At 39.7% G+C, this 12082-nt stretch overlaps 1 protein-coding gene across 1 annotated transcript in view; it reads left to right on the top strand.

Moving 5' to 3' along the window:
- INTS4 (integrator complex subunit 4) overlaps positions 1-12082 on the top strand; it is a 116607-nt gene that overhangs the window by 74970 nt on the left and 29555 nt on the right. Inside the window, exons 12-13 of the mRNA XM_028115929.2 lie at positions 6025-6167; positions 9259-9374. Coding sequence (XP_027971730.1) covers positions 6025-6167; positions 9259-9374 — 259 coding nt within the window. The remainder of the gene's footprint in view (positions 1-6024; positions 6168-9258; positions 9375-12082) is intronic.

Below are 12082 nucleotides of genomic sequence, written 5' to 3'. Positions count from 1 at the left end.
GCTTAGGCCGTGATCTCAGGGTTGTGGGATTGAGCCTCGTGTTGGGCTCTGCACTCAGTGCTGAGTCTGCTTGAGACTCTTTCTCTCCCTCTGCCCCTCCCCGCCAGCATGCTCTCTCTCTCTCTCTGTCTCTCTCTTAAATAAATAAGTCTTTAAACCAGGCACTGTGCTAGGCACTGGTGATGCAGGAGTGTTTGGACAGCACAGTTCTGCCTTATCATACAGCTGCACCGAGGTGGAGGAGACTCGCTGTTCAACAGGAAACTCAAAAAAAAAGCTTAGCATTGCTGTGATCAGGAAAGGACGGGGTTCCCTGGGGTAAGGTTGGGAGATGGGGAAGCAGGAGGGAATGCTATAGTGGACACTTGGAGGAGGAGTAGGACTTGGTGAGGCCCTTTCTTAGGAAGGAACGGTGCTGATGGTAGGGTGGAAGGGCACCAGAGGGAGCAGTGTCTATGGATCCAGAGGTAAGAGTGAGTGTGATGCATTTAAGGAGTTAAAAGGCATTCACTGTAATAGCAGTGTAGAGCTGAAGTGATGGACGAGAAGTGGTTACAGATAAGGCAGGGGCTAAAGAAGAATTCTTTTCAGCTTTTGATTTGATTTAATGCTTCTAGTGAATCATAGGCTGTTATAGCCGGAACAGATCTTAGGGAATCAACTCATTCAACCTTGGAGTTTTACAGAGAAGAAAGTAATTTGTTTGAGGTCACATTGCTGGTAAGTGGCTCTGCCAGGATGTGAACACAGATTTGCCTCCCAGGCTGTACAACTCGATGTGGTTCTTGAATTATTTTTCTAAAGTGTCTGGATTTTATTTGTGAGTCCCGACATTTTTCAGAATATTAATAAATGAGATTTGGCCTCTGGTTTCTTTCTTGTTTCGGTTTGGTTTTGGTTTTTCAGATATTGTGAAAGGGATAGCTGTTGGGTGTTTCAGTCATTAGCACTTGTTACAGATTTCTGCTCCATACTTCAGAAAACAGATTGAGTGCTTTGACTTTGAAGTTCCCTATCAATTTTCTCAGCTGCTCAGCACTTCTGGTAAGATTTTTCCTGAATTATAAGTCTGTATTTATAATTTTTCATTTATTTTTTCCTTAGAAGATAAGTTTGCATTCTGTGCATTGTTCTCCGTGGGTGGGCTCTCTACCCTAGCCCTGCCTTTCCTTTTTCACATTCTTTCCCACCATTCCTCATCTTGAACTTGATACTGGCGTCACTCCCCTAATCATCATGCTTTTCCTCACCATTTTTCTTTCACTCTCTTTTTCCCCTCTGCCTCCAAAAACTGCCACCTTTCACCTCCTTGATTTCTGCTTATGCTCAGATCTGTATTAGGCAGCATACTCCCTAAGTAACTCCACCCCAAGTGGATTAAGTAGCACTCCTCTGTCTTCCTGTGTCACCCTGCGTCTAGCATATATCAGGATGTTTTTTGATTATTTAATTCTTTATTTCACAAGACTGAGAGCTTTGCAGAGTCCTGGCTTCTTTCTTCTTTCTTTTTTTTATTTCTAGTGCCTTGTAGTGTCTGAAACAGGTAGATGCTCAGGAAATGTTTGCTAAATATCTGAACTCTGTTCCAAGCTATGTTTTGATGTATAGAATTGTTCACAGGGCCACAAGCATGCTTATGTATCTCTTAACTGTAGTTTCACATTTTATTGTTAATGGCAGGTTTTGTCTCAGCTCCCTCTCCCTGATGTGAATATGAGCTACCTAAGGAGAGTGACCATGTTGTACCCTTTACCGTATTGGTTTTCTCATGTATAAAGTGAGGATGATTCCACATAGTCATATGTTTCTTATAAGAATTGAGAGAGAATTCATGTAAAATGCTTAGCATGGTAGTGGTTCATAATATTGATAAAGTCATTCAAGAAACAGTTACCCATTTTTTTTTTTTTTTTTTTTTTGCAGAGCCAGGTTCTGTGCTAGGTTCTAAGAATGTGAAAGTAGACAGTACTAGTTGTTACCTCTGAGTTGTGCACAGTTTCATAGAGAAGGCAGAAGTATAAGCCAGGAATTATAAGGTAGTGTGTAAGTTAAGTGACGGAATGACATTCTAGCCAGAGTGCTGGCGTGTGGCCACAGATGAAGCCTGGGAGGGCGGAAGTGGCATAGTGTGCACAGGGATGTTGAGTTCGCATGGCTCTGAGGGAGAAATGAGTGGAGAACGGATTGTGAAGGACCTTGCATGCCATGCTGGGGAGCCTGAGCTTTGTCCAAGAGGTGTGGGTAAGCCAAACAAGTTCCTAAACAGAACAACAATATGGTCAGACGTGGGCGCCGGTAACTATAGAGAGTGAAGAATTGAGAGACCTGCAGTCTGAAAGAGGGTTCCCAGAAAATCAGGCATGTCTCCAATCTAGCTTTGGAGAAGAGGCTCTGATTCTTAGATTTTGCTGTGTGGATGCAGATGCATCCTTTAAAATTTTTAGTTGGATTTCTTTCATGTATTAAGTAAAACTAAATACTATAAAACTTTTGGGAGAAAGTATTTGTGACCTTGGATTAGACCAAAGTTTCTTAGATCCGCCACCAAAAACTTAATCCATAAGAGAAATAACTAGATAAATTGGACTTTATCAAAATTTAAAAGCTCTTCAAAAAGATACTTTTAAGTAATTATAAAGACAGCACAACAGTGTAAGTGTATTTAATGCCATAGAACTGTACACTTAAAATGTACATTGACTGAAGATGGTAAATCTTATCTGTGTGTATTTTACCACAATAAAGAAAAATAATAGGATCAAATCAAACATATATAATGCCTTTAATGTATAAACTATACAAAAAAGGGGGGGATGGACTTGGATACAGAAACACGCATAGAAGAAAGGTGATGTGAAGACACAGAGAGAATGCCATCTACAAGCCAAGGAATGCCAGGGCTACCAGAAGCTGGGAGAGGCCTGGCATCAATTCTCCACAGCCTCAGAAGGAACCAGCCCTGCTCATACCTTGATTCTGGACTCAGGCCTCCAGAACGGAGACAATAAATTTCTGTTTTTCTTTCTTCTTTAGATTTTATTTATTTGAGAGAGAGAGAGCATGAATGGTGCAGAGGGGCAGAGGGAGAAGGAGAAGTAGACTCCCCAGTGAGTGGGGAGCCTGACCTGGGGCTCGATCCCACTGAGATATGACCTGAGCTGAAGGCAGACGCTTAACCACCTGAGCCACCCAGGAGCCCCAAATTTCTGTTTTTCTAAGCCAAAGGAAAAAACATGTTTTGAAAGGACATATCACAGACTGGGAGAAAATATTTGCAAAACATATATCTGATGATAAAGAATATATAAAGAATTCTCAAAATTCAGTAATAAGAAAACAAATCACCCGATAACAATCAGCAAAAGATTTAAACGGTACTTAAGGAAAGAAAATAAAAGTGGCAAATAATAAGCATGTGAAGCATGCTTAACATCATTAGTCATTAGGGAAATGCCGATTAAAACTACAGCAAGGTATTACAACACCACACCTGTTAGAATGGCTAACCAAAACCCAAAAGAAATGCTGACAATATCAAGTTCTGTGAGGACAGGGAGCATCTGGCAAACTCAGCCACTGCTGATGGGAATGCAAAATGATACAGTCACTTTGAACGTTTTTATAAAGTTAAACATAAATTTACCATTTTATACTGCATTCCCACTCTGAAGCATTTCCTAAAGAGAATTGAAAATTTTTGTTCACACAAAAGTCTATATGCAGATATTTATTGTGGCTTTACTTACAGTATTTCCAAACTAAAACAACACAAATCCTTGAGTTGGTGAGTGTGTAAGTAAACTGAGTATATCTATACAATGCAGTAGTACTCAGTAATAAAAAGGAACGAGTTGCTGATACATGTAACAACATGGGTGAATCTCACACACATTAGGCTAGGTGAAAGTAGCCAGCCTCAATCATAGAGCATACTCTATGATTCCATTTATATGACCTTTTGGGAAAGACGAAACTGTAGCAGAAAATACATCAGTGGTTGCCAGAGACTGTGGGTGAGGGCTAGACTACAAGGGGACCCTAGGGAAGAGTTTGGTGATGGGCGTGTTTTATATCTTGATCAAGATGGTGGTTATGTAACTATACAGATTTGTTAAAGTCGGGGAAGTGTTCAAGGAGAAGGATGAATTTTACAGAATGAAAACTGTGTCAGTAAACTTGACTTAAAACAATGCTTTGGAGATCTCATTTCCACTAAAAGGTACCGAAATTCCTAAGAGAAATGGCTGATTCCAGGTCTAGTGTGGGAAATGTAACAGGATGAGCTTATAACCACCTTGTCATACAGAAAGCAATTATTAGCTCTGAAAGACCTCTAGGATCAAATCAGAAAGACCCAGGAGACACATCATTAAGGGGCATAACACATCATTATAGATATATTATTAAGGACTATAACTGCAAATATGTTTAAATTCATGATTTTATAATGATACTTAAAACACTGCATTAGTCATCTTTGGAAGATGCTTAGTAATCAGCTTCTTATTTTGGAAACTGGTAAATTAAGGAATCAAGCATTAAACCTTCTTTTTCCTATACAAACTGAACTTCATGATAACCAGCTAGTTGATAAGGGGAAGTTTCTTTTTATAGGAATATTCCAGTTAATAAATTAAAGAAGAATGATAGGATTTATACATCACTGTTTTACAACTTTAGTGAGTTGGTAGATCTAGGCAGTGATCACCAGTGGTTACTAACCTCACAAAAGAGAAACAGACATCATATAGTTCCCGAGGGAAGTACACCGTACCACCTGTGGAGTGGTCTTACAAAAAAAAAAAAAAATTGAACGTGACTCTAATCAAGCCTCTAAATCTAACAACCATCACAGGATACACAGGGAAGAAATTACAGGGGGAGAAATGTGAGATATACAGTGATTTTCACATATTAAAAGATGCTTAAGGAGCATACTGCTGAATTGCAATGTGTGGACCTTAGTTGGATCCTGACTAGAACAAACAAACTTTCTGAGTCAGTTGGAGAAGTTTGAGTACTGACTGGATATTTGATATTAAGCAGTTACTACATTTTTAGGCGTGATACTGGTTTTGTGGTTTTTTTTAAAATAAGGAATCATCTTAAAAAATATGTTTATGGAAATATTTACCAATGAAATGCTGTGATTTCTCTGACTGGCTTCAAGGTAATCTAATTGGGAGGGGTGGGTAGAGGTATAGATGAAACGTGATTGGCTATCAGTTAATTGTTGAAACTGAGGGATTTATTATCTCTTCTTTTATATATGTTTCAAAATGTCTGTATTAAAAAGTTCTGAAGAACTGAGAACAAATGCTATAAAGATAGCCAAGAAGAATAGAACTGATACGCATCCATGTCTTTTAGCATTAAGAAGTTGTTGTGACCTTTTCCAATCGTTTTGGTGAAGTAGAGCAGGTGTCAGGAAGGGAAGGGGCCATTTCTCCAACATCATCTTGTAACACTGTCTTTTTATTTACTCTGCGCTAGCCATATGGGCTTCCTTGCTGTTTTTTAAACATGCTTCCTCTTCATGGCCTTTATTTTTGCTGCTCCCTTTCCTTAGCCTGTGCAAAATATCCTACGTGTCCCAGTAGTCTTAGCTCTACCTGCTTTATAGTGTCTGCATCGCACTCACCAGTATCTGACCTCTATAAATACATACTTTTGTCTTTTCACTAGAATGAAGCTCCTGAAAGCTGAGATTTGATTTTAATTGATGCTATGTCCCTAGCATTTGGTACATAGTAGGTGCTTGGTAAATGTTTGACTGTTTAATAAGTGTTCAGTAAATGTTGAGTTTATATGAATGAATGAGCCAATGAATGAAGTCTTCAAATCTGAGTTCATGCGTTACCTCTTGTGTGAGGTCTTTTTAACTCCTAGCCTCTCCCCTCCGAGAAAATTCAGAGGCTTTTTACCCTATAGTCCCATTGTAACTTGTATACTCTCCCGTAATAGCTGATTCACAGTGACTGCTTTTGTTGTTGTTGTTATTATTATTATTACCTTTTTTTAAAGGATTCATCCAGAGATATTCGAGAGGCTCTCCACGAACTTTTATGCTGTACTAACGTTTCAACCAAAGAAGGGATTCATCTTGCCCTGGTGGAGCTGCTGAAAAATTTAACCAAGTACCCTACTGATAGGGACTCCATATGGAAGTAAGGACTTTTTTGCTCATTTGCTCACTGAGTCCAATAATGTGGTAAATGTATATTGAATTATTCAGTGGATCCTCATAGATTGATGGTATGGCCCTCAATTTTGCCTTCAATTTAGAAACCTGATTCAACTTAACACTCAGGAGTCTGATTCCTAAATTGAATACCACATTTTAGATTACTTATTTATTTGTCCATCCATCCTCCTGGCAGATAGAATGTGCTTGCTACTGTACACTCACTATGTGCCAAACCCTGTGGTAAGTGCTGCAGGTACGGAGATGAGTTGATTAGATTCTTTTGCTCCTTTATACTGTTAATCACTTCTTTGTTTTGCATTGTATACAGGATCACAGCTATCATTGTACAGATTAGAGGCAGGACTGGCACTTTGTCTACAGATGGAAAATCACTATCATTTTTTTCCCTGTTTACTGCTCCCTTTACTGACTAGAGTCAAACTTAACATTGTTCATGAATTCCCATTTGAGGGACTACTTGCATACCTTTATTATAAAATGTTTGTAATCGTGCTCCACATATTTAAGTGAGCTTATGTGATGAGATCATTCCAATGGTATAGTTGATTGGATTTTCGGAAAAATTTGTTACTAAAAGTAGAAAAACTGTGGGTCAGATCAGGTACTTGCAAGATCTATTAAAAACTGAAAATACCAGGGGAGTCTTCAAGGAGCACTCAGTCCTTTGGGGTGTGGGGGCTGTAGTGGGGAGAAGCACCTGTATTGGTATCTGTAGTTCTGGGGTGACACAGAAGGAATGATTAATTCTGCTTGATGGAAGGGGTTGTGTTTCACAGAACATTCTTCTCGCTTTAAAGTAAGATATGTGGTTATTTGGTTCACCCAGAATATTTATTTAAGACTGTCTTTACTGGGTGATTGTAGACAGAAAGCTCCTTCATCTTATAGTGCTCCAAAAGATTTTGAAATTACCTATTCTAATTATCATTTGATTTTTCATCTCTTTCCATGAAGGGTGGCTTTACTTAGGAATACCAAAAAGGATGTGATAAAAGAGTGAAGGAATAGTCACAGTGGCATGTTTTTAAGGCATTTTTAAAGATACATACATGAAAGCTTTGAAGGAGGTAGTTTGTTCTGTTTACATAGCTTTCATTCAACAAATGCTTATGGAGCACTTGGCTGTATAACCCAATCGCTGTGTTAGGTGTTGTGGAGAGTTAAAAATGGATTCAATTCAGAGGCCTAGCCTTCAAATAGCAGGGAGGGAGAGAAGTAGGAAATACACGGGTCGGGAGGTAGATGAGTAGAAAAGATATTACAAGTCAGAATTGAAGTCCAGTTTCAGAGAGGCCCAGATGCTCGGGCAACCCGAATAGAATAGGAGATAAAATAAAGGAATGGTACCTGGAGGCCAAACAACAAGATTTACAATGTCCCCTGAAACACAGTGAATAAAAGGTCTGAGAGACTTCAGAAAATTAGTGCATTAAGTTCTTTCACACAGAAGGAGAAGCAGAACTGGGGAAGAATATACTTTCCTAACAATATCAGGTGTTTTTTGGTTTTTCTTTTTTAAAGATTTGTTTATTTGACAGAGACACAGCGAAAGAGCAGGGGGAATGGGAGAGGGAGAAGCAGGCTTCCCGCCGAGCAGGGAGCCCGATGCGGGGCTCGATCCCAGGACCCTGGGACCATGACCTGAGCCGAAGGCAGACGCTTAACGACTGAGCCACCCAGGCGCCCCAATATCAAGTGTTTTAAATGGGATACCTATCATACTGCGTATAGCCATCAGTTTGTTCATGGTGCTTGTTTTTGCTCTCTTTCCAGTCTGTTTGTTCTCCAGTCCCTGGGGAAGTCCCATCTCCTTTTTGAAACCTCTGATCATGGTCATCTCCTCTACCTTTGACAGGTGGAAAGCAGAGTATCATTCATTTGACAGTTCATTAACTTGTAGTGTTCGTCATTTTTGCCCCAGCTGGATTATAAATTCCGGAAGAATAGAAATAAGGATTTATATTTCTTTCCAATTCAGCACACCTTCTAAACCAGAACTTAACAAAAGATAATAAAAATCATAGTTACCAGTGCGTGTATAGTTCTTTATAGCTTATAAAGGGGTTTTTTTTTTGTCGTCATAATAGCTACTTAATAATACCTAATTGAGTTCTTAACTATGTGACAGACTCTTTGCTGAGTACTTTTTATTCATTATCTCATTTAATCCTTATAGCAACTGTATGAGATAATGATTTTTAATCCCATTCTGTAGGTGAGAAGCATATCCGCCCAAGGCTACACAGTTACTGATTTTCATGTTTCAGGTCAGGTCACTTCTGATTTCAGAACTTCACCCAGGATATCAGTTATAATGCTTTTGCCTACAAGTAATAGAAAATCTGATTAGAAGTGGTTTAAACAATAAGGTCTAATTTTTTGGCATAACAAGTCAGAAAGTCGGTTTTAGGATTGGTCATTCAACAGCTTAACAGGGTTAGCACTGTGGTTTCTTTGCAATTCCCTTAGCTTTTTTTCTCATAGTTGCAGGATGGCTGCCTCATAAGACAGTATCTTAAGGCAGGAAGGAAAGAGCATTCCCTCTCACACATTTCTCTTTTTCGCCAGGAGAACATTCCTGAGTAGCTCCCCACCAAACTTTCTTTTTTGCTCCTTTGACCAGAAATGGGTCACTGTACTACCTGCAAAGGAGTCGCTTTGGGAGAAATGGGAAAATGGGAGTGGGATTGCCATAATGGGTTTAGACCAATTGTGGTTGAACCCTTGGGCTGAGCCTACCTTCTTTGAGCACCTACCCAATACCTGAGTAAAATCAGGGTTCTTTTGGCAAGGAAGTTGGAGAAAATGGCTGTTGGTTAAATAACCAGCAGTAACTTATGCCATACCAGCTCTTTAATTTTCATAATAGCAATTTTTTTAGATGAACTGAGTTCCAGAATAGTTGAATGACTTACTTGAGGTCATAGAGGTAGCAAAAATGGGTGGTTGGGAATTTGCATTTCTGAATCAGGTTTTCTGATTCCAATCCCCAGTACTTTTTAAAGCGTTTATTAAGTTACTAAGGTGGGCTCTCATTTTGTTTGTTTCAGATGCTTGAAGTTTCTGGGAAGTCGGCATCCAACCCTGGTGCTTCCCTTGGTGCCAGAGCTCCTGAGCACCCATCCGTTTTTTGACACAGCTGAACCAGACATGGATGATCCAGCTTGTATCCTCTGTGCTTAGGACAGACTGGACTGATTTGGTGGGGTGTTTTGGCATCTTTTTCTGCAGTGTAACTTGGAGGGGGAGGTCCTGAGTTTAATTTTTTTCATTTCTTTTACTTAAGGGTATATCCTGAGGGAGCCTAATAGTTATTATTCTTAACTCTCATTCTTGTTTTCACAGTAATTCACATTTGCTATTTAATACTAACGTTATTAGTAGTAGTTTTTTTTTTGCCCTTTCTTGAGCACTTATTATATTCCACACTGTTTCATGCTTTATACATTTACCACTATCTTCCAAACACCCCTGGAAGGAGGTATTATTCCTAGTTTACAGATGAGGAGACTGAGGCTTAGAGAGGCTAAGTAACTCTCCAAGCAGTACGTGTGGGATTCAAAGCCAGACATCGTTGTTTTTTTGTTGTTGTTTTTGTTTTTGTTTCTGTTTTTTTTTGTAAGATTTTATTTATTTATTTGTCAGAGAGAGGGAGAGCACAAGCAGGCTCCCCGCTGATCAGGGAGCCCAATGCGGGGCTCAATCCCAGGACCCCGGGATCATGACCTGAGCCGAAGGCAGACGCTTAATGACTGAGCCACCCAGGCGCCCCCATCCTTGATTTCAAAGCCTATGAACGACCGACCTACCTTCCTTCCTTCCTCTCTCTCTCTTTCTTTTTTTAAAGATTTATTTATTTGAGAGAGAGAGAGACCACATGCATGGGAGCAAGCAGGGGGAGGGGTAGAGGGAAAGAATCTCAAACGAACTCTGGGCTGAGCCTGGAACCTGACGTGGGGCTCGATCTCACGACCCTGAGATCATGACCTGAGCCAAAACCAAGAGGTGGACGCTTAACTGACTGAGCCACCAAGGGGCCCCAACTTAAGACCTTTCTTAATCTGCAGCCTGAAGAGGGGATGGGTTGAGCTTGGCTGCAGGATTACTTTGCCTCTGATACAAGTTCAGTGAGTTTGTGGTAGCCACAGGCAGCATGCCTTGCAATTGGATTGTTTTCCAGTAATGGAAGGTGAGGTTTAAGGGATATTTATTGAGATGCAGAGATCAGCCAAATAACTGGCTGTCATAGGATGACCATTGTATTCTTGCTTCATTCTGTTTATTTCCACACTGTGTTTGGAGAAATTTTTAACAGTTTGTTTAATTGATGCACTAATCAATGTCTAACTTCGTGTTTACCTTTGAGAAAGGTATATCCCAGACCTTACCTCTAAAGGTTCAGTACTTATAGCTGCTTGAAATTCAGTTCATCAGAGAGGGGCTTAGGGGCTAGATGTTATTACAAACCTCACACGATGTATTGAAGTGCTCAGAAATCTGAGGGTCCTTTTTACATTAAAAAAACATTAAACACTGGGCACCTGGGTGGCTCAGTCGGTCAAGTGACTGCCTCCGGCTCAGGTCATGATCCCAGGGTCCTGGGATCGAGCCCCACATCGGGCTGCCTGCTCAGCGGGGAGCCTGCTTCTCCCTCTCCCTCTGCCTGCCACTCCCCCTGCTTGTGCTCTCTCTCTCTCTCTCTCTCTGACAAATAAATAAATAAAATCTTAAAAAAAACATTAAACACTTTTGGAAGCCTGTTATATTAAGATACTTTTCTGGGCAGTTGGAAGGTGATGTTATTTGGGAAATATTTTTGGCTGTAAGTAAAACAGATTGCCCCCAAATGTATCTTAAACAAATTAAGATTTTTTACTTTTCTCCAAGGTAAAAGAAATCTGGAGGTACACAGTCTGCTGCTGGTATAGCAGCTCTACATTATTCTTGGTGATCCAAGCTCCTGTCTTCCTGTTCCTGCCATTTTCACTTGTCCAGCATTGCTGCCGGAGCTCTGATCATCAGGCCCAGGTTCTCAGCAGAAAGTTAGAGGATATTTGTAGTCAAATCAGTATTCTGTTAGCAAGGAAAAAAGGAAGAATGGATATTGGGTAGGCAACTAGCAGTCTCTTCTTTAGGGATCCATACAGAAGATTGGAAACTATGTTTATCTTTTAATTTCTGATTTTCCCTCTGTTATAGAATACATGGAAAGTCCAAAAAATTGAAAGAAGAAACTTTGTACTTAATGTCCAAAGTCCTACTAGTCAGAATAATGGACCACTAGTATTTCAGTGTATGTCCTTTTTTAAGGCCTGGAGTCGGGATTTTGCTGTTTTGTTTTTTTTTTTTAACATCGTTGATCTCATCATCAAATACGTGATAATAGATTGCTGCTATTGTACCCTCTGTATATGTTAGAGCCTGCGTTTTCACTTAAGACACGATGCTTATAATACAGTATTATAAAGTCTTCCTACGTAGCAGTTTTAATGATTGCATAATACTCCATCAAGTAGATGAAACAAAAGGTGTATGGTCAGTCTCCTGGTTTGAGACATTTAGGTTGTTTTTGATTATTTGCTATTATAAATGATTCTGTACTCTATGATTACTTACCTAGAGTAAAATCTGAGATGTAGAATTACTCACCATTCAAAAGACTTTTACTGTCTAGTGCCAAATTGTCCAAAGATCCTGTGCCCGAATGTACTTTAGTCAGCCATGTACCAGAAGTTTCTGTGTGTTACTGTTCTCTGCATGATTGGGCATTATTTTAAAAAAACCTTCAGTGAGTGGGGTAATGTATCTCTTTGTTTGAATTTGCATTTATTTGTTAGAAGATTGTCATTTAATAAGACTTTTGAGGGTGGGAAT

The sequence above is a fragment of the Eumetopias jubatus genome, unplaced genomic scaffold (genome assembly GCF_037043125.1).
Source record: "Eumetopias jubatus isolate StellerSeaLion01/CBP00866 unplaced genomic scaffold, mEumJub1_p1.0 scaffold_13, whole genome shotgun sequence".
In the NCBI taxonomy this organism is placed as follows: domain Eukaryota; kingdom Metazoa; phylum Chordata; class Mammalia; order Carnivora; family Otariidae; genus Eumetopias; species Eumetopias jubatus.
The sequence above is the reverse complement of the archived record's forward strand: the minus strand, read 5'-3'. Positions and strand labels throughout refer to the sequence as shown.